The sequence below is a fragment of the Cheilinus undulatus genome, linkage group 23 (assembly GCF_018320785.1).
Source record: "Cheilinus undulatus linkage group 23, ASM1832078v1, whole genome shotgun sequence".
Lineage (NCBI taxonomy): Eukaryota > Metazoa > Chordata > Actinopteri > Labriformes > Labridae > Cheilinus > Cheilinus undulatus.
Window position 1 is genome coordinate 9,046,092 of NC_054887.1, and position 23,463 is coordinate 9,069,554.

The 23,463-nt window shown below is 38.6% G+C and overlaps 1 protein-coding gene across 2 annotated transcripts in view; it reads right to left on the reverse strand.

Annotated features, from left to right (window-relative positions):
- The window catches only part of ano2b (anoctamin 2b), a 115,663-nt gene extending 106,824 nt beyond the window's left edge, over positions 1–8,839 (reverse strand). For both annotated transcript variants that reach the window (XM_041780781.1, XM_041780780.1), the window contains exons 1-2: positions 8,711–8,839; positions 3,024–3,416 (exon numbers count right to left, since the gene is read on the reverse strand). In XM_041780781.1, coding sequence (XP_041636715.1) covers positions 3,024–3,416; positions 8,711–8,743 — 426 coding nt within the window. In that variant the 5' untranslated portion in view covers positions 8,744–8,839. The remainder of the gene's footprint in view (positions 1–3,023; positions 3,417–8,710) is intronic.
- Positions 8,840–23,463: the final 14,624 nt, after the last annotated feature.

Genomic DNA, 23,463 nt, shown 5'->3' on the forward strand with positions numbered 1-23,463 from the left:
TGCATCTGACATATTTTAAATTTATCATCCTTTCTTTCACAGTCAGCCTGATGTTTCAGTGTGGACGCTGCAACCTTCCTCCACCCCAGCCACCTCCATTCAGTTTATCAGCATCTAGTCCAGATCCTCACAGGTCTTCTGCTAATCTTATCCTGCAAACCTCAGTCTCCTCCTCCAAGCAACCTCATTGGTTTTCTGGTCCAGCCTCTCAGAGGTATACTCCTCATCTGATCCTGCATCCCTCATCAACATCACCACCAGTGTCTAGACTCCATAGGGGGGTATCCTATTCCTGCCGTTTGCTTCACTACCCCTTGAAGTGGAGGAAGTCATCACAGTGGAGTCTAATTACCAAGGACATTACACATTTCTCTTTCATTAAAATGTGAACTGTACATAACCTACATGTACTGTAGGTATCTAGTCATATATCAGTATTGTGCCTGCACATTTTTCACATGATCATCTGTTCAGCTACTGCATCCCTGTCTCTGTTTGTTTTTGTCCCACAGCAGACAGATGAATGAGAGAGAACAAGGTGGTACATGAAACCATTAAAGGGAAATAAAAAGAAACCTCCACATGACACTTGGCTCTTGCTAGTGTGAAAGTCACCTATACCCCTAGCAATGCATCGAGTCTCACCCACGTCTTTCTTCTACAATCTGTGCCAGGTTCCTATGTAGGCGCTCACCCTAAATAGCTCAAGATACACTTACATCAGATTCTGTGTTGAGGTTTATCATAAAAATCCTGAAAACTCTATAAAATATGCTTTTAAGTTGTTCTAACAAACTCCCTTCTGCTGTTTTATTTCTGAAACTCAAGATATCTTCTGATCCTCTACTGAGCATTCAAGCATTGTTTAGCTCATCATTTTGTGTTAATCTTCTAATCTACAGTATTGATTTGATTTGATTTGATCTTAATTTTGACTCTATGGGTCATAATTCCATTACAAAATGGCTGATTCCTGATGTTGAAAACAAGTGATGTGATGAGAAAAAATGTTGGCATAGTGAAGGTGTTACACCAAAAAAAAAAAAGGGATAAAAAAGCATTGCTATTGGTATCCGCTTTTGGCTAAATTATTTTGCTCATCAAAATATGCATTAGCCCTAATTTTTTACAATCTTCACATCTCTTTTCAGTATTTAAAAAGGCCAAAAAAATGTGTTTAAGATAATGGTCTGAGACAGAGCAGACCAGTCAGTGTCAGTTGAGAAAAATGAGGTGGTAACTACAGCCGCAGTTTTGTTGTACTGGAAGAGGGTAACAATGGCTGCCGCCAGCATAGCGATTGGCTTGGATATAGCTAAAGTATAGCAGCAGTTTAATCAGAACTGGGCATTTCTCTTTTATAACAAGAGCAAAAACAGCACTGAAGGCTTTTCATGAATAAAAGATGTTTTTGCTCCCCTGACCTGCTTCAGCATGAGTTTACAATAGTTACAGGCGGGCTTTGGTTGTGCTGGAAGCCTGTGTGTGCAATGGCTGCTGGTGAAGCGATTAGCTCGGATGTAGCTTCAATATCAGGTTTTATAAGACCTCTGCCACACTGAAAGCCTTTCTTGGCAGATAAGATGTTTTTACACTTCTCTAAACCAGCCTCGGCATGAGTTTGATCCACCAGGTAGGTCCATTGTTCATAAACTACAACTGGGGAGTCAGGTTATTCTAAGAGTGGAGGTCTTTGAAATGAAACAGACAATCTTGATATTTCTATTGTCTGCCCAAGAGTGGCTAGCAGGTATTTAAAGTGATGGCCTGCAGTTGGTGTTTGTTATTTAGCTCATTTTAGCTCTGGGTAGTGCTCAGGCTTTTTAATAATTCCTGAAGTTCTGTACTTTTATTTTGCAGGCCATATTTTGAAAACATTGTCCTTGCTCCAGATAGGAAGTACATATGTATGCTGAACACAGCTGTGATTTTACCTGTGATGAGAGTTAGCTAATGTTAGTAGCATGGCTATCACACCAGGACCAACACAAGCTGCAAAATATGTCATATTTATCTATTTATTTTTAGGATGTTTTGGATCAGTTCTGTATTGTAGAAATAAACATGATCCATTCTGCTGTGAATCAATTTTCCAATCCCAATATTGGATCTTTTGTTCCTGTTGTTTTTAAAACGGTGAGGTGCTTTATTGTGCTTTCATCATTTTTACTTTTTATTTTCTTCTAAATATATTTTGGCTCAGTTGAATTGTTTTTTCTAACACCTCTCCAGTTTTGGTTCAAAAGTCTTCAACTTTAGTCAATTTCATCTGCTTTGTTTCTAGTATAAACTCTAAGCCATCTTCTGCAACATACAAGCCCTCTTAAAATAGACTTATCTTATGCAGAGACATAAAAAAGGCAGCAAATAAAACTGGCAACTAAAGAAGCTATAGAGGCATTCATCTAGAGACCTAAAAGCTGAAAGAAAAGTATTGCTCCGTTTGTTTTTCCTTCTTAAAAATTTTTTCAATGTTTGTGAACAGAAAAGGTTATTATTTAGATACGTGTATTGGATTTCTTTTGTTGTGCACTTTATCTAACCCAAGTTGAAATGGGTATTAGACAACATAAACAGCCAAATATATCAATTATTTTAGTGGTTATTCAGAAGCTCTGCCTCCCTGAATTCATCAATGTGCATTACCCTGAAATGACTTCAAAAGCAAAGTACTTACAAGCATTTGTAGGGAGAAGCAGAGGTTGGATTGCAGAGAATAAACATCACATGTTGTTAATGGGTTTGAATGTTGGATGCGAGGCTCAGAGAGAGCCTTTTTGTTTGTTGCCCGTTTACAGAGTAAGAGCTATGGGCCCACACAGGATTATTTTTTAGCATATACAAAAGAACAGGCTACAAGGAGATATTCACTGTAATGTGAAAAAAATGAAAATCGTTGCGATCCGTGTTGTCAGAAATTGTTTGGCTCACTCACAATGCTACATCGTATAACACCACAAAGTAAACTACACTGTATGTGATTATCTAAGGTTTGAATGCATTCAAATTCTATGCACACTCACCTCTTTGTCTCTCTCTATCTCCAGTCCAGCCTCCAGCAGATTGGCCTCAAATTCCTGTCTGATCAGACGCATCTCATGGTCAGCAGGCTCCGTTGGCTCATTCGATCCTTCAACTCCGAGCTCCATGAACACCTCCCCAACATTCCCAGCCTCCCCTGCTGGTATGCCACCACCTCTCTCTGCTGCTGCTGCTGCGTCTGGGTCGACCGCAGTGGGAAAGTTGCCATTGGAAACAATGGATAACCTGTCCTGTGAAATTGACGTGCTGGTAGGAGAACGTACGGAGCCGTGCCTTCGCTGATGGAAAACCAGAACATAGTCAACTTTCCGTCGGCCGTCAGAGAAGCAAAGGCCTTCTCTGCTGATCTCGTGGCTTATGGCTGTATCTGTGACCTGTAGATAGCACAAGATATAGTCCCACCTTTAAAACATAACATTGAAACTAGGGTACAAAACAATCATCTACATCCTCCACTCATTTAATCATCATAACTACAATAAGTAAGGTATCACTGACAGTTTAACAAGTGTTTAAAGGCAGCACAAATACAACTCCAAAGCAGCAGAGAGTTATGTAATGACTATTTGAATGAACTTAAACATCTACTGCACTGTCAGCACACGCAAACAGAAGTGGCTTTTGGCAGGTTCTCAAAAACACTGAAGTGAGAACCTTCAGCAGCAGAGTGGGCAGTCAGCTCACCTTTGGCAGATTCAGTCTTTATTTAGACCGAGGGAAAGTAGAGAGGGAGACTAAACATGGAGGGCACAAGAGGGAGAGCGCTATAGGCTGTGGGCATGATGGGAGATTTTCTTTTTTACTTCCTGAGAGCAGTGTTCTTCTTATCAGCAGGAAAGATTTCTAAAATGTGGCGTTTGTTTTCTGTGCTATTGTCTAGATATGATTTATGACATCTGCAAACTGGAAGGGGTTTATGTATCATACAAACAACACAGGTGGACTGAATGTATTTGTCTGTATTAAAGCCAGTCATGTTTTCATGTGCACATGTATCCTGGTTGATTGTAAAGTGCTCTATGTGATTTGTGTAAAAATATCCCTGTCTTAAAACTAGAATTGACCCTTTACAGATTAAAGAAACCTGGATATACAACCTGGAAAATCCCTACACCACTGAGACAAAATAGGTCAATATCCAGGTTTCTGATCATTCAGTTTGTCTGGAGTAAAGTGATGTTGTCAAAATGTTTCATGCATTTATACTTTTACATACAAAATTTGAAAACTAACAGGCTGTTATTTTAATGACTGTAAATATCCAAAAGCACTAAAACTTCAACTTTACAAGAAAGATGTCCCACATAAGGAAAGGTCTGAGGATGAACAGATTTCAGTCCTTAAAATAGGCTTTACTGTAAGGAATCCAGCCTCAAACTCCACTAACTTGTTCTTGTCCGGTAAATATCTACTGCTGATAGGCAGATTTGTATAGCCAAAGTATCAGTTGTAAATAAAGGCAATGTTCATATCTGCCAGTACCAATGTCATACTGGTTGTGAATCCTCCCATCATATTTTACCAAAAGAAAAGGCTAGTATCAAAAAGACACTTTTTATGTTAGATACAGATTTTAGAAATAGCTTTGTTAGCTAAGGCTAGTTTTTGGTGATTAAATGAACCGTCCATTTGTAGTGTCTTAAGTGTTTCAAATTGTTGTCCAAATTCTAGTTCAAATCGTTAGCCAGAGATAAAATGATGCTTTTATGTATAGAAAGAAGCCTTGGGAGAAAGCTACCTACCTTTACTGAAAGCTTTCACTAATGCTATCATCTATCATGCTACCATTGTGTTGAAACAGTGACAATGTGTCTCAAATAGCCGATTTATGCTAGTATACTGTCCATTTAGTGCAGTACAGAGCGTCTAATCATTCTGCTGTTTAACAGGAAGTGAATGTTTAACTTCCTTTTTAAAACTCTAACAGACTTTATAAGTGAAATTTGATGGATAGTTTCTCTCATTATTTAATTTGTGTAACTTATATTTCATGTGAACATTATTCTCTTCAATACAACAAACTTATTTTGACTTAAAAGCATTTTTTCCTGATTGAAATATGCTTCTGTTGCTACTAACACATGGGCTAGCTAGTGGATGCTAACGTTAGCTAGCGCGCTAACATGCAAACAGTACAAGTACTTAGTATGTACTTTACATAAGGCAGCCTAACATACATGACATATTTTGATAAAAAGCCAACAATAAATGTCAATTCATTTTCATGTTTCCCACAAAAAAGACCCTTTTAGCTTCATTTGTCTCAACAATGGTCAACAACTGCTGCGGATTACACTGAGCTACCACACATTAATGCTAATAACTGCTATGTTTATGCCTAAAAGTAATTTCCATTCCTCAAATAACACCCTCTACAGTATGAAACATTGTTTACACATTGACTTAATGCATTTTTTATAGTTCCAAGCCACTTTATTGTTAGTATAAAATGCTAGCAAACATTCTTAGCAAACTAGCTGCTTTAAGTCAAAGCTAAGGCATTTTAGCCATGTTATGAGTTAGCATATTTAAGTTTATACTTACATTAAACAAAATTTTACCATTTCCAGCTAGCCATATTTAACCTAACCATTAGCCTGTATTGTTTAACTTTGCGATGTCTATCCCACCAAACTCACGTCTTCATTTCTATGCTCTGTTTTTTACAACAGAGCTGGCTAGAAGTAAATAAAATACACGTACTTGTTGAATTTTTGAATCTTCTTAAAAAATAGCCACTGCACTCCTGGTTTCACTGTTAGATTAGCTTAAATATTTAAAACCTCTATTCATCCACGGTCGCCCTGCACAGATGTTTTCACTTAATTACACTGATTGGGCCTTTTTATATCCATGTAGTACACTGTGCTTGATTAATATCTACCTTGCAGCTGTGGTTGGAATAATTTATGCCTTTATTATATTTTCTACTCTAGCAGTATCAAAACTCCTGTCATATTTGTTCCATTGTGTACTTTATTCATGCAAATGCCATTTCATAAATGTACATTCTCAGCAGGGCATTCATACCTCACAAAGCCATAATACTAAAAAAAAATATCAGAGACTAGAGACCAATTCTGTCATATTTGAGAGTAATATGAAAAGCCTGTGAGATTTTAAATGGAAATGGGGATTGTTTTTTTAATTCTCTGTACCTGAAATCTTTTGAACTACTGTTAATGGAACTGGGAATATTATACCTAGCAGCAGTCTACTGTCAAATAGTTATAGAAAGTTTTCACCCTCTGAGACATACATCCACAGGACACATAGTGGCTGCTACAGCACCTTAACTCTCTGGCAACTTTCCCCAGGTTTTTGTTCTTTGCTGAAACTTTATTTTGTGAAAAACTTACTGAGAATATCCCCATTAGGTTTAGCTGACAAAGTTACCAGAGGGTTCCCTTAACCCTCAAGCTAGAAAATAATTACAGCACATAAGACCCAAAGTCCAGGAAAAGGACTCATTAAAAAACTACTAAAAACATTATTTATATGTATCTCTTTCCATTAAAGTGACTTTGGCTTAAATAAATACTAGCTCAGTTCATATAAATATCAAATATTTATTCTTTTTTACATTTTAAACCCTCCAAATAGCCACAACCAATTGTGAATATCACAGTCTGGGACATGTAATTGATCACCAATACACTGCAAGACTAACAGTAAAAGGTTGTTTAAAAAATGAGTTTCCAAAACAGCTATTGATAGAACTAACTTTTAATTTTGGGTAAACAGTACTCATTCACTCTTAAGTATTTTTCTTCAGGCATTAGACACTTAAGCACCACAAGTGAACCCACTTAGAAAATGAACATCTACTTTAATTGTTTTCACTTAGAACACACCTATGTAATATACCAACATACACTTGTTATTGCCAAAATGTCTATGTCTAAACTATCTATTATCAAGACAGCCTATTAGGGCTACTGTAGAAAATACAAATAATAAAGAGGATGTGTTCATTTGTAAGAGAAAACTTGGAATTCTCAAGTTTAAAAAGATGTCAATTTACAAGAAAAAATAATTACGTTTAAAAGTCATAAGTGCACGTGAACTAAAACGTAGAATTTCTGAGACTATAAATTCAAAAACACAACCATTGTTTTCACTTTGTTTTTTGCTTCTTTAAAAAAAAAAAACATTGAAATTCTGAGTTTGTTGTATTGTAACTGTATGACTTTATAATATTGATTTTTTTTTCAACCAAAAAAAGTTGACCTTACTCTAAAAAATTAACAGATCCTCTTTATCTTTTATGGGGGCAATAATACACTGATGTACATTCTGTCTGTAATCAGGGTTTTTATATATTTTTTAAAAATCCACTAATTTTGATATCAGAGCAGACAGGGTCCTGCAACATTTCTGAGATCTTTGCTGCCCCCCAACCCCACCCCACCCAGGGGTGTCTGTACCCCAGGTAGGGAACCACTGCTTTATATGGTCCTCACCCCTCCTCTTCACACTATAGCTGTGCATAGTTTACAGTGTGCTCCACTTTTGGCATCGTAATTTATGCCGAAACTGCAGACATGGCTTTAATTGTGCCTGCCTACTCAAATAAGGAGAGGTTAACATCATGCTGTAAAATGATACTGACTACAGTATCTGCAGATTTTTGAGTACTTTTGGTATCAGCACCGATACTTGATAATATAATTTTTGTTTGTGCATCTCCATTTATTTGAATGCATCCTGACTTTTTTAAGTGTCACCACCCTAAGTAGTGATGTGACGTTCCCAAACGAGCTTGTTCAAAGAGCCGGCTCTTTTACATGAACAATGAGATCCAGACACCATTGGAGATTTTTGCTTTTTTACCATTATTGGTATCATTATTTTCATTGTTATTATTAGTAGCAGTAGTATTAGAGGGCCACAAGCTTAATGGTGTCACATTGTTTTATATCAGGTGTGCCATACAGCCAAGCCAGGGAGCAGATTTCATCTGGCCCATGACGTATTTTCAGGAGACAGTACACTTTAAAAAAGTAATTACTTTATATTTTCATTAATTGAAAAAATTAAGGATGATTAGAGTTAAATACCAGCACAAACATCACTAATATATCATTAAACTGCTAAATTTGGTAGGTGAAATGAAGCTGAACTAAAGAGCCGTTTGGTGAGCTGAGCCAAATGTCCCGGATCCCTGAAAAGTGCTGAAATTCCCATCACTTACCCCGAGTCCAAAAAGTGGACGCATAAACTGCCTAAAATCAATAATTAATATATATTTCCAAATAAAGAGAATTCAATCTGTTAACCACTTTTAGCCCTGTCCACAATGATCAAATGATTGTTACATTTATACTTTTGATCCTCAATGCAAGTTGTCCAACAACAGGTTAATAAGACTAATTGTTTTATGGGTTTTCATGCTAATTTAATGGTTACTTGGTTGAATTAAATGGGTAATCACTAATTTTATCGTTTCCTCTGATGCCTTTTCTTTCGTACAAATGCCCCTGCACTAAAGTTGAGGGGGTTTATGAGAGGATGCTGTAGTATCGCAGAGTTTGCATCATTGTCGTAAAAACGACAACTTTTGCACTGCGTCGTAAAATCATTGTTGACACGCCGTGGAAAAGAGCAGCTTTAAGACAAAGAGGAGAAAAGCAACAGCGTGGTAATGGATGGAAATGAGGCTACTTACTGGGATCTTGTCTTCAGTCGGAGGATCCTGCATGCTGTTGCGCTTTACAGACACACAGAGGAGAAGTAGAAGAAGAAGGAGAGAGAGAGTGAAAGTTTGCAGATAAAAACAGCCGGATTCACCATCACTACCCGCAACCCCATCATCCAAAAACGACACCCGAAGTCACCCCAGATAGTCCAGCGTCCATGAGGAGCGACGGCTCGTCTGCAGCAGGTTTCATAGTTCAGATAAAGGTAGATGTCAGATTGAGGAGGCAGCGCAGAGAGACTGAGCAGCGCGATCACATGCTGGTGATACCCATCTATCCAACTGTGAGATCTGGAGGCTGCCTGCGCACCGCCGGCGCTTTTGGCACAGAGTGTGCCACACTGTAAAAAATATCCAGCCTCAATCTGTTATTTGGTTTGATGTCGACTCTAAAAATACCATGTTTGGTGGAATGAGCACATCTATGCTGCCAGACTGGCCAAATCCTAGTTATTTAACCTAGTTTCCGGTTCAAATGGATGTTAGAAGTTTTACCTTTTTCCTAAAATTAACTGTTTCCTAAATCCCTCGTGGCATATTAAAACCTCTCCTTTTAGAAGAGGAAATGCAATTCAGTATGAAAGTAATTCACCTCTCCTGGGGTTTTCCCCCAGTCCTTCAGATTAAAATGTTGTCTTTTGCTTTTGTTTTCAAAACAACAGCTTCAAGTGAGTATCTTTTACAGTACAAGGGAAGCCAGCAGCCTTGGTTGCTAAGAAATCTCCCTCATGTAACTTGGAGAGAGACCTGTGTGTTCAACACCATAAACACTGAGCAGCTTTGGATGAAGTTGCATTTAAAGTAGGGCTGGGCAATATGGACCAAAGATCCTACTGTTTTTAGGGCTGTCGAGATTAACCAAGTTAATCGCGATTAATCAAGTTCCACAATTAGTGCACTAATTTTTAAAAATTGTTGTTAATCTCATGCTTTATTGTCTCTTTCAACATACCTTGGTTAAGCTACGGCAGCATCTCCCTGCAGCCACAGTGATGTAAAATAAGTCCGCCACTGGTCGTTTAGGTCTGATGTCACTTTTAAAAACTCTCAGACAGCTCAGTGGACACATTTTTACTGTCCTCTTGTTTCCTGTAAAATCCATAACAGGCTCCTTTGTCTATGGCAAAGTTCACGTTATTCCTCGATGGCTGCACACGTGCACCTTGCTCACAGCTACGTCACATGTTTTGTTGCTCTGATTTGCCCAGAAAGATGTGACAGACAGAACGTTCATCCAATCACAGACTGAGTTTTTTTTCAAAGCCTCTTCCCTTTCCCAAACACTTAGTATCGAAGGTTTCCTAGATGTGTGAAACACATCCATCTGGCGTGTCAGGTTAAGATCTAGCAGCTCTGTGCACAAATAGGAAGTCAATTACGTTTAGTTTCAGGCTGTAGAAAAAAAAAACCTACACAGAAACACTTCTGAATGCCAAATAGTGAAATTTTAAAATGTACAAAAAAGTGTGTGTAATTATGATTAACTGCAGAATTTCAAGATTAATGGCGATAAAAAAAAGTAGTCTTTTGAAAGCCTCAAATTTCTTTTAGCCCAATAGAGAGCGGTCCGGCTGCAGATTGTCATTTCTGACAGTCCCTCTTGCAGACTGTCCATGTGAGACCCCGTCTCTGTCAGAACAGAAAAACAAGTTAAAACTTTTAAAATAAAAACGGATTCAACTTAATTTTAGGGTTAAGGTAATGGTTGGGGATACCAAAAGTAAAACCTGACCTGCAAAACCTGATTATGAAATGTTTAATAAAGCCAGGTAAGCAGTTTGCAACAGGCAAAAGCTTGAAAACACTTTACTGTAGTTAATGTAGCTTACATAGCTCTGGTAGCTACATGTGCCACATAGCTAACATAGCTAAAGCTATGCAACTATCTATGTAGCAACATTAGCTTTATCCTCATTTGCTTAAGGTCAAAGTTGCTAAAGCTAACTTAGCTGTATTGGCGTAAGTAGTAACAATAACTACATAGCTGGTTTAGCTTTAGCTAAGGCTAACAGAGCTAAAGAGAGCCACAGTTGGTGTAACTACTTCTAAAACAGGTGGATAGATAATTATTCCTGAATTTAGCCTCTGACCTTTTCTCTGTTTTACAAGAGAAAAAGAACTAGATAATCTGGTCTGATGAAACCAAGATTGAACTATTTGGCCTCAATTATAAACTTTATTTCTGAAGGAAACCAGGCACTGCTCATCACCTGCCCAATACCATCCCACCAATGAAGCATGGTGGTAGCAGCATCATGCTGTGGGGGTGTTTTTCAGCAGCAGAGACTAGGAGACTGGTCAGGGTCAAGGGAAAGCTGAATGAGGAAAGGTACTGAGACATCCTCAATAAAAACCAGCCTCTCAGTGCTCAGGATCTCAGACTAGGCCGAAGGTTCAGCTTCCAACATGACAATGACCCTAAGCACACAGCCAAGACCTGCAGGGAAGCCAGGAGTGGCTTAGGGACAACTGTGAATGTCCTAGAGTGGCCCTGTCTTGAACCCTATCCAACATTTCTTGAGAGACCTGAAAATGGCTGTTCACCGACGGTCCCCATCCCACCCGGCTGAGCTTGAGAGGATTTGCAAAGAATGGCTGGAAATTCTCCAATTAAGGTGTGCAAAGCTTGTTGCGTCCTATTCAAAAAGACTTGAGGCTATAATTACTGCGTAAGATGCTTCAACTAAGTACTGAGTACAGGCTCAGGGTATTTATGTCAGTGTGACATTTCAGTGTCTTTTAAGAAAATTTCGAAATTCCTTTTTTTACTTCATGACAAGGTACTGAGTGTAGGTCAGGTGTGTCCAACTCAATCACAGAAGGGGCCGGCTTCTGAATTAAGGTCTGACCTGAGGGCCTAACAGGGTCCACATTTAACTGTCAACCTCATTTTTGCAAGTAATAAATAATGGGGAAAAAAGTTAGCAATGATGATGAATGATTTTGAGATTTAAAAATTCAAAATGATAAGTCAAAAGGCTCAAAATCTGACATAAAAAGTCAAACTTATTTGTTCAAAGGGTCAAAACATGAAATTAGATGTTAAAATAATGCTTTTAGTAGGCAAATATATATTTAAAAAAGTCACAGTCATGTTTTTAAGGCAAAAATATGGCTTAAAATTGAAAATGGTGCACTTAAAAGGTCAAAATATGATATCAAGGTCAGAATAATAAATTTAAAAGGTCAAAATATTAGATAAAAAGTCAAAATAATCAATCAAAAAGGTCAAAATTTGAGATAAAACAAAAATAATAAATTGGCAGTTTAAAATATGAGATAAAAAAGTCAAAGTCATAAAATGAAAACGTCAAATTATTAGATAAAGTGAAAATTATGCGTTGACTAGGTCAAAATATGAGACAAAAAGTAAAAATAAATGGAAAATGGTCAAAATATGAAATTGAAGTCCAAATAATAGATTGAAGTCATAATTATGACTTGAAGACAGAAATAAATTTGTTTTCCCACATTTCATTTGATCTAATTCTTTTAACTCTCAATTTTCATATAAATATACAGTGCTTAACAAATTTATTAGACCACCTGTCATATTTGTCTCAAAGACCATCCAGCATCATAAAGTGCTTTAATCTGGACTCTTTCATTTTCAGTGAGCTCTCCACATTTTACCATTTTGAACAGGAATGAGGAATTTCAAACTGAATTCACCCAAATTTGAGCCTGCTCACTGGGCTTCTCTAAGAAGTCAGAAATTAATCAAGCATAACATTCAACCACTAAAACTTATTTTTCTGTTCAGGAATGCAAATAAATAACCATAATTTGACATATTAATCAAGAAATAATAATGTGCTTCACTATTTTTTCATTTTTTTGTAAACCAGTAAATTTGAAAATTCATGGATAACAATAATAATTATATTTTAGCATTAAAAATATCATTTTGGTTAAAGAGCTTCTACATATTAGTGTATTAACCATTGCAGAAACATAAAAAATGATTTTGGTAATTACCAATGCTGTTAATTTAGGGCAGCTGTGGTATAAACCTTACTTTGGTTAGGGTTAGGGTGGTCTAATAAATTTGTTAAGAACTGTATATATATATACACATATATCCATTTTTTTTTTATATCATCAAGGTTAAGGTTACATTTTAGGGCCATTTCTAATAAGAATATGGTGTGACCTTGTGGGCCGGGTGTAATTGTACTACGGGTCGGATTTGGCCCCTGGGCCTTGAGTTTGACACCCCTGGTGTAGATTAATGAGAGAATAAATGGATTTAAACAACTGTAGCACCAGCTGTTGCAAAGATGACACCTACAAAAGGATTCAGTGGAAAGTCACCAGTTAACATGATCACCAATTAGAGCAAAACACCATGGCTGTTTTGTCTTTGCACAAAGGAAAATGTTGAAGGAACATGATGCAGACGACGTGCTCTGACACAGGTGATGGGTCTCTTGAACCAATCTTTAGCTATTGATTTTTATACTACAGTAGTTTTAACCTCAGAATCATCACCATTGTGCCATCCTATTCTCTCTAAAACGTTTGTCCTGTAACAACACATTGCATCCAGACAAATATAATTACAAGTAAACACTTTATATTGCCCAGCCCTAATGTAAAGTAGAGCTTTTCTCTCAGGATGCGTGCATTATATAAGACATCTTTCAACAGAGCCTTTAATGATACCTGTTAACCCCCCCATGCTAATTTCAGGTGTTTCCATTAACCTATTTCTCACTGGAGTCTTTCCCTAAACTAACATTAACCTTGATGTGTTCATGTGCTTTCTGCTCAGTCAGAATGAGGTTAGTTACATTCATCAAACTGCAAAAATATTCTCTGAGCGAGAATAAACATCTTTAAAAACAAACTTTGAGAACAGTTTCTTCTAACCAGCCTCCTTTAATAATCAGAGATTGAAGTCGTTTTAATGAGACTTCTCTGTATTTTATGCAAACTTATAAAATGATGCAATGCTCTGAAACACATTATGCAGGGAATATGATGTGATTAGCTTTAACAAGTTGCTTCTGGTGTTTCAGCAGGCGCCTAAAAGTTTTAACCCCCAGCTGCTTCCTAAAAGGGGAGGAATGCCCATTAATATGTTAATTTTACATTCTTCTCTCTGTTTCTTTACTCACCTGCAGCAGACTCTCTGATTCTTCTGCCCAGGGTTCTTCTTTGAAAGGCTCAGGCTCCAAGAGGCTGTAGGACATGGGGTCCAGACCCATCCCAGACACGTCCCTGGTCAGGTGGTACAGGGCGTCGCTGTGGATGGATGACGACTCGCTGAGGGCTGTTGCCACTCGTATGAAGCCTGCACCATTGGTCCATGATTCTGTAAGACATTTATGTTGGAAACTAAGTGCAAAGCAAATGCCTAAGATTTCTAATTATCTTTTGCCACTGTCTCAGAGTTTGTGTGCAGAGAGTTTGACGGTTTTGAAGGAATATTGGATGCACAGACTCCAAATTTTCAACATGGAGGTGGTGAAAAGGTGGCACACATCCATAGGCGGTGGGTAGGTTTACTCTGTGTAAACATTTCCCACCAGGGACCAAAACAAAACCGAAACCAAGTGATTGTAGAGCTCTTTAAAAGATTCTGCTTTATTGATTCAGGTGTATTTTCACCTCCTGTGCAGCTTTCTGCAATCCATCCAGGAAAAGATGACATGCTGCAAACGTTCAAAGTCTGCTTCATATTCAGACACTTCAAAATGAAATAAACATTAAAGATAGAATTCTTCTGCAAATAAATAACTGATGCAACAGCATGACAATACATTTTTATTTTTTTCCCGTTTTTAAAAGTTTGTCAGGGAAACTGAAGAACTTACAGTAGACAATAGATTAAAACAGATATTATAAATTCCACCACCAGGGGGCTCTCAATCAAAACAATAAGAAATGATGACAAGAAGAGATGGGTTGCTCAGTTTTGTCCATCATTTTACAAGGTACAAGCCAACACAACCAAATCTGGTCCTGATCTGGTGCTTTCTTTTTTACAAGCCAGGAAGGAGCCACTTCACTTTTGTCACACCGATGACCACTCAACAGTCACAGAGTCACTCTGATGATCACTCAACAGTCACAGAGTCACTCTGATGATCACTCAACAGTCACAGAGATACTCTGATACCCACTCAACATTCACAGAGTCACTCTGATGACCACTCAACAGTCACAGAGTCACTCTAATGATCACTCAACAGCCACAGAGTCACTCTGATGACCACTCAACAGTCACAGAGTCACTCTAATGATCACTCAACAGTCACAGAGTCACTCTTATAACCACTCAACAGTCACAGAGTCACTCTGATGATCATCAGAGTGACTCTGTGACAGTTGAGTGATCATCAGATTGACTGTGGCTGTTGAGTGGTCATCATAGTAACTCTGTGACTGTTGAGTGATCATTAGAGTGACTCTGTGACTGTTGAGTGGTCATCAGAGTGACTCTGTGGCTGTTGAGTGATCATCAGATTGACTGTGGCTGTTGAGTGGTCATCATAGTAACTCTGTGACTGTTGAGTGATCATTAGAGTGACTCTGTGACTGTTGAGTGGTCATCAGAGTGACTCTGTGGCTGTTGAGTGGTCATCAGAGTGACTCTGTGGCTGTTGAGTGATCATCAGAGTGACTCTGTGACTGCTTGTACATTACAAGATTAGTGATTTTCAATACTACACAAGACAATGTGGTACAAAAAGATACATTTTTCCCCAATAGAAGAGCTGTACTCATATTTTGTAAGTAAGTTTTAAAATTTGTTGAAATAATTTTTGTAGTTTATCACCGGTCCTCTCTTTTTAAAGTGTTTGATGATATCTGAGTTCTAAAGACCAACATTTTTACTCATCGCTTGTTGTTATTGGAGCCACAAATATGCAAATCAGCTTGCTGAAGCTTTGTTCCACACTGTGAGAATTGATTTGTGTGTCAGTCAATCACAAACTCTCATCTCCAGGCACTGCACAAAAGACAAGCCTACGTGGAGCCGACTTCTTATAATGAGTCTGAAAACACAAAGAACACAGTATAATTAAAAGAAACAAGACATGAAATGGAAATGGTGTCAAAGCTTCTTAGTAGACGACTCATGAAACAAAAACACCAGTGGATACTTGTTGCTCAGCCTGGAGTTGAAATGCAATCATAACAAAAAAGAAACTTGAAATCTGACTGCACTGTTGTCAGGATTGACTTTTTTTCTCCCTTTTGCAATAAGGTTACTATGTGTGTGTATGGTTATTTTAGGGATACAGACAGCTGTAGCCATAGTAACGCACAGGCCACGTGCTGTGCTCTCATTTCAGCACCATGGACAGCTCACTCTCGCTTTATTTCATTCTATCTTTCCCTCTTTTATTCACACACGGTTGTACTCTTCAAACACTTCAAACATATAAGACTGTGAGATCTGTCAGCCAGGTCAAGAGGATGGATATGTTTCAGTGATTTCTCTATTTAAGCATTTTCTGACCTAAAAGTAGGGAGATTTTATGGCAACAGTTGTTTTTTTCTGTTCCTTCCAGCTCACTTGACAGCAGCGCAGTAGCCTGAAGGTTAGAGAGGCAGGCCTGAAACTGGAAGGTCGCCAGTTTGGATCTAGTAGGAGGGGGAATGAATGAGAAAATCCCTCTTGTAAATATATAAAGCGGGGCACCACAGGAAGCCAACATGATGCTCTGTGGAATGTTTTCTGGATTTTGAAGGATTTGAACATAAAGCATCAAAACATGTTTTTCAACAACTACCGTCATCTAATCTAAAGGAGAGGGAGAGCAAATCTTTATGTCTGTGTATCTACAGGCAATACAGAGGTCTCAAAAACCACAGCAAAGGGATCTTTTTAAAGATTTTTATCTGAGATTTACACCATGTTCCAACTTATTATGCAAATGATATTTTTCTCTGATTTTCCTAAATAGTCAATGCAGATGACAGCCAGTATAATTTCAAGTCATTAACCATTAGAGCAGAATTCAAATTTATTGAACGAACCCCTAATAATAATTTTTTTTTTCAAAAATGAAAACCTCATAATGCACTGTTTCCAAACATTTTATAGGTTGTAAAGAAGTTACATGTTAACCTGAGACCCCTTCTTTGATATCACCGTCACGATTCTTGCATCCATTGAACTTGTGAGTTTTTAGAGTTTCTGCTTGAATTTCTTTGCAAGATGTCAGAATATCCTCCCAGAGCTGCTGTTCAGATGTGAACTGTCTCCCACCCTCATAGATCTTTAGCTTGAGGATGCTCCAAAGGTTCTCAGTAGGGTTGAGGTCAGGAGAGGATAGTGGCAACACCATGAGTTTTATGCCCATAGCAGCCAATGACACAGAGGTATTCTTTGCACCATGAGAAGGTGCATTGACATGCTATGGAAGGCATGGTTTTTCTTTTTGTACCATGGAAGAAAGTGGTCAGTCAGAAACTCTATATGCTTTTCTGAGGTCATTTTTACACCTTCAGGGACCCTAAAGGAGCCTACCAGCTATCTCCTCATGATTCTCTCTGCTGACGTTGCAGCCTTGTTGGGACATGGTGGCCATCCACTACTCCATCCATCTGCACCATCCAGGGTTGTACGGCACTCAACAGTAAAAAAGACTGCTTGAAAATGAGTCTTCATGTATTTCTGGGCCCACTGCAACCGTTTCTGCTTGTGAGCATTGGTTAGGGGTGGCTGAATAGTAGGTTTATACATAACTGCAAGCCTCTGGAGGATCCTACACCTTGAGGTTTGTGGGACTCCAGAGGCACCAGCAGCTTCAAATACCTGTTTGCTGCTTTGTAATGACATTTTAGCATCTGCTCTCTTAATGTGATGAATTTGTCTGGCACAAACTTTCCTCATTATGCCTTTATCTGCAGGAACCCGTCTATGCTCTGAATCAGCCACAAATTTCTTCTCAGTACGATGATCACACTTAAATTTTTGTGAAATATCTAATGTTTTCATTCCTTGTCCAAGGCATTACACTATTTGACACTTTTCAGCTGCAGAGAGATCCTTTTTCTTCCCATACTGCCTGAAACCTGTGGCCTGCTTAATAATGTGGAACATCCTTCTTAAGTAGTTTTCCTTTAATTGGGCTCACCTGGCAAAGTAATAATCACAGGTGTCTGAAATTGATTTCAGAGATCCAAAGAGCCCCGAGACACAACACCATAGGTTTAATTTAAAAAAACAAACAAACAAACAAAAAAATCTCACGCCTAACTAAGCCACAGCACCATACACACAGTCCTTCTCTCAGCGGTGGCACTAGAAGATTAACCACAGATGTTCAATTTAGGTGAACTAGAAGCATCACTTCTTATGTACCAATCGTGTTTTTATGAAAAATGGCGAATGATAAGCTGTTGATCAATCAGGGCATAGTTTTCCTTTATATCTGAACCTTTAAAAATTTCCATTAACTCTCTGGTAGAATGATTCTTGAAGATTAGCACTGTTTTTTCACAGTGATTTCTAATTGCACAGACAACAGGCATCTTTAAGAGAGCAGCTAATGGACAGCGATACAGCAGAAGCTTTTATCATATGCTGTTTCTGATTGTATAAAAGCCTCAACTAGGACTTGGCTGAATGCACTTTAATACCTGAATTAGTTCCTTTTGTGTTATTAGCATCTTGATTAAACTAAAATATGTGTTTTCCATGCCAGTGTTATTGAGGGAATCTTCACAAGTAATGGACTTATGTAATCAAAAGAGAAGATAAATGGAATTATCTGTCTAAATGTATGCAGCCATCATTTTGTGGCTAAGCTTCTAAATAAACAAATAAGCAAACACTTCATTTTATAGTTTCTATCTTAAAGTCATATTTCTGTATCTTTTTCTCTGTTTTAATTTGTACATTGATGTACCACCAAGGTAATCCAAGCTTTTCATATTCAAAATAAAGCAAAACAACTTCCTGTTTCCTCCAGAACATGCAAAATGCAGTTTTACATCTCTTTCAGTCCCACACAAACACCCCTAACATCATAAGTGACCATGATAAGCTGATGAAACTCTCACACTATAAAGGGGAATAGTTGTGCCAGATGTCATGATAGGTTTTGTTTCTATAGGATTTCTAGCAATTACTGCAATTCTGAAGTGCAAAACGGAGGGACCAAATTTTGACATATACGAAAAACAAAAAATGATCCGGTGGTAAATTTGACCAATTTATAGAAATTTTCAAGGATTGATTATTAAAAAATTGTGATTTTTTTATTTTTCTCAAATCATAACAGTTGTGATACAGGTAGTTGGTTTATATCCATTTTTATTCTAATATTAGATATGTATACTTGAATTATTAGGTAAATAGGTGTCCTGTTTGAATTGATTGTAAGATAAAAGGTCATGAACAAAGGTAACGCTTCCATGTCCTAGGTTTTATGGAAAAGCAGCATGTTGATTAAAGTATCATTATGAACAGTGGCATGCACAGACTTTTTCAAGGGCAGGGGCAAAAAGAAAAAAAAAGGCACATACAGCACGTTCTCGCCACTGAAGAGTGCGAGTTTTGCATGTTTTCGAGGGCACTTTAGCACGCGTTTTGCCTCCCAAGAGGGCACTTTAGCATGTGTTTTGGCTCCCAAGAGGGCACTTTAACACGCATTTTGGCTCCCAAGAGGGCGCGTTTTTCACAATTGGGCCACGGGGGGGGGGGGCGACTGCCCCCGCCGCACACCACTGATTATGAACCTTATTATGTGTATTAAATAAAAAATTTATGTTTAAACATTTTTAAATGTGCAAGTTAAAACTCATTTGACATTTTTATATGCATACACTCTATGAAGCTCAGCATTAGTTCATGTAGGACAGGGTAGTCTCACGCCCAGCCGTGATCAGCTGACAGCCAGCTGATCCCAATTATCACCTCCCAGCTCCCGTAGCCAACCACAGCTCTTTCTCTCAACATAGTGGCCCATTTAAATATGACATACTTCTCATTAATCCCTGCTTTTACTAATGCTAATGCACCACGCTGCTGCTGGCAAAGTTTTTCCTCCTCCACCCCAGCCTCCTCCTTTATAGCTTAAAGGTTGTTGCACCCTCATATTGACATTCATGTATGTATGGATTAATGACTTTTGAACTAATTTCATTGTTTTCAATACACATTGTCATAAATGTATCTATCCATATGGGAATTTCTAGCCATGCGTTCCCTGGAGAGTCAAAGCACACATGGTCACATCATTGATCTTATTTTGGCATCATAATAAAAAAAAAAAAAAAAAAAAAAATTAATGTCACATCAATAATATCGATTATTATCAAGGGCTCAAATTTTGAATTTCAAAGTATTTCAACAAGTGCCCTATAAAGGGTTAACTTTTTTTTTTTTTAAACAAGGAAGGGAAGTTTATTTTCATCCTTTAAGGATAACCCTCTTTGCTGTTACCAAACCTCAGGGGCTGTAATGAAATAAAGGTAAGGGTCTGAGAATGATTGGAGGAACCCAATATCACAGCAAGGCTTTCAGGAGTTAACTGTCTATTATATAACACTGTATAACTGAAAAATACGACTCCAGAAGCTTTTAAGTTTTGGACATGACCAGAGAAAATGCCCCAGGATCCCATCAGCCAACCTACACTTATCACAGGTAGCACAAACAGAGAGACAGAGACCGTACTGCTTTTTCTGTTTTAAATTCAGAAATGTTATCCAATCTGTCTCAGGCCTTTCATAAGGGAGATTCATCTAAGGCTCAAGATATTATACAGCGTCCTGACTGACCTCTCCACGTTGGATTTGATCTCCGAAAGGATTTAGATTACCAAAGGCCAGATCCCACAGGATGAAAAAATCTTTTATCACTTAAGCCATTATACAACTACACTTTACAAATGATCCATTATGGAGCATGTTATTGTTCACTACTTATGCATCATGATAGTTTTAAGGATGGTTTTACTTCTCTGCTGTCCTTGTATTTGTGTTTTTCAATTATTTTCTTTCAAAATAAAAGCAGATTTTTTTACTCAAACAGGAAGCAAAGCAAACTTCTCTTAAGACGGTACAATTTCAAAGTCAAAGCTTCACACAGAGCAGTTTCTTGACAATTCTCAGCTTAATTAACTTGAAATACAGTACTTATACTGAAAAAGCAGCTGGTGGTACTGAAAAGCACAAGTGTGCTCATGTGAGCAGGGGATCAGTGCATGCCTGTGAGTCATTTTGAACATGCGCTCCTGTTTATTTGTTAGTATAATGTTTAAAAGTGACAATGGCTAAATGAGGGCAAGCTGCTACACCAGTGTGGTCTCTAACCATAGACATAATATACATAGACATAATGTGACTCTTTGTTACACTTTGACTTAAGAATGTACTGTCTTCAGCTGAGGATGCTTTGTCATCTGTGTGGATTAAAAAAGAAAAAGCTTTGATTTTGAAACAACTGAAAGGCACAAATACAAGTACACATAAAAGGACAGTCCTGAAACCACGCTCATTCCTCAGTGGTGAGCAGTAAAATGCCTTATAATGGATTGTTTGTTAAGTGTCGTTGTATAATGGCTTAAGTGATAAAAGAATTTTTCATCCTGTGTGATCTGGCCTTTGGTAATCTAAATCTCCTGTCAGAGGGCAGGAGATCAAATCCAGCATGGGGTTGACACTCAGAACGCTGTATAATATCCTGAGCCTTTAATGCTGCTCTCGTACGACAGGTTAAGACCGACTGGGTAACATTTATGTGTTTAAAACTGAAAGCAGGTCAAAATGTCTTCTTTAAATGCCATTGTTAGTATGGACTATGGTGTAAGCAGATGTTTAATGTTATAGGTAGTCACTGAGCTGTGTTCTGGTCAGAAAACATTGCTGTCTATCTTGTCATGTTTGTGTTGCAGTGTGCTAACCTAGAGCAGATGGATTGGCCAGATTCCATGTCTGTTATCGGGCAGATCTATCTTGCAAAGCTCCAATCTGAAATGATTGCGCCCCTTCTAGGAAAGGACCTGACTAAATAAGCTTCATTTGGGAAGAACGGGGTGGGGTTTAGTTGAACTCCAACTCAGTAACAATAGAGCTCAACAGTGTGGTTCCAGAAGTTAAAATCCTATTAATTGTCTTCAAAGTGGATTCGATTATACCATAATGTCCAAGTTAGACTTACACTGAGCTACCTTAGTGTGAAATGAGGACATATGCTCCAGTTTGTGAGATATTGATCTTTAGTTTATTCTTGGTCTTAGCCAAAAGACTACAATACCCACACTCCTAGAGTGTCACAGCATTGATTCTGATTGTTTCATGTACCTTTGCCTTTTTCCATTTTTAAATGCCGTTTTTGCACCAAATAAATGTTTGTAGTCATGAGTATTCATGTAGCTGGTAAGTCTGGTTCATGCATTACAAGTGTTGTAACAAGGGTTTTGCATAATGTCTATGGGGGATTTGAATGGCGAATTTTACTTCCAAAACCAGAGCCAGTGAAAAAGGCAGCAGGCACAACACCCATGTCATTGCCACAAACCAACAAGTCGTCTTCTGTTTCCAACGCTTATCCGGTGCTGGGTCACAGTGGCAGCAGGCTAAGAAGTGAGCCCGGAAAAAACTCCCACCAAGCGACACTTTCCAGCTCTTCCTGGGAGGATTCCAAGGTGTCCCAGGCTAGATGAGATATATAATCCCTACAGCAAGTCCTGGGTCTAACCCGGGGTATCCTCCCAGTTGGACATGCCCGGAAGACCTCTACAGGAGGCTCCTTTTGAGGCAAAGAAGCCTCAGCTGTACTTCAAGACTTCCAGATGTCCAAGCTCCTTACCTTGTATCTAGTTCAGATCCCAGACTCCCTCCTGAGGAATCCCATTTCAACTGCTTGAATGTGGGATCACATTCTTTCAGTCATTACCCAAAGTTCATAACCATAGGTGAGGGTTAGAACAAAGATCGACCATTAAATTGAGAGCTTTTCCCCTGGCTCGGCTCCCTCTTCACCGCGACAGTCTGGTAACGTCTTCGATACTGTCGAAGCTGCTTCAGTCCGCCTGTTGATTTCGTGGTCCATTCTACCTTCACTCTTGAACAAGACCCAAAGATACTTGAACTCCCTCACTTGTGGCAAGCACACCCTCCCCATCCGGTTGGCGCATTCCACTGTTTTCCGGCAGATGACCATGACCTCAGGCTTGGAGGTGCTGACCATCATCATCAACCACCACAGCAAATGCTGGAGGTCCTCTGCTGAAGAAACCAAAAGAACCACATCATCCGCGAAAGGCAGAGATGAAATCCAAAGTCACCAAACCCTCCTCAAGATCCTGTCCATGAAAACCACAAACAGAATCCGAGATAAGGGGCAGCCCTGGCAGAGGCCAACACACTCCAGGAACTTGTCCAACTTTGTGCCTATGGATATGGACAAAGATCTCACTTTGGTTATACAGGAAACTGATGGCTCACCACAGCAGCCTCGGGAACCCATGGTCGCCCACGTTACCCCTGTGAGACATGGGCGTAAGCCCTCTCCAACTCCACAAAACACATGTAGCCTTGATGAGCAAACTCCCATGACTTTATGCCTTCTATATACTATTGTTGCCATGGCTGTGTTTGTTGTGCTTCCCCCTAAGGACTATTCCGTTCCACTATAATCATCTTCAGAGCAGAACACTCTCAAAACCACAGGAGGATCTGTAAAGATATTCTTTAGAACCACCAGATAATCAGGCTCTCACAGGCTTTGGGTGGAAGGGGGAACTCAAACCCAA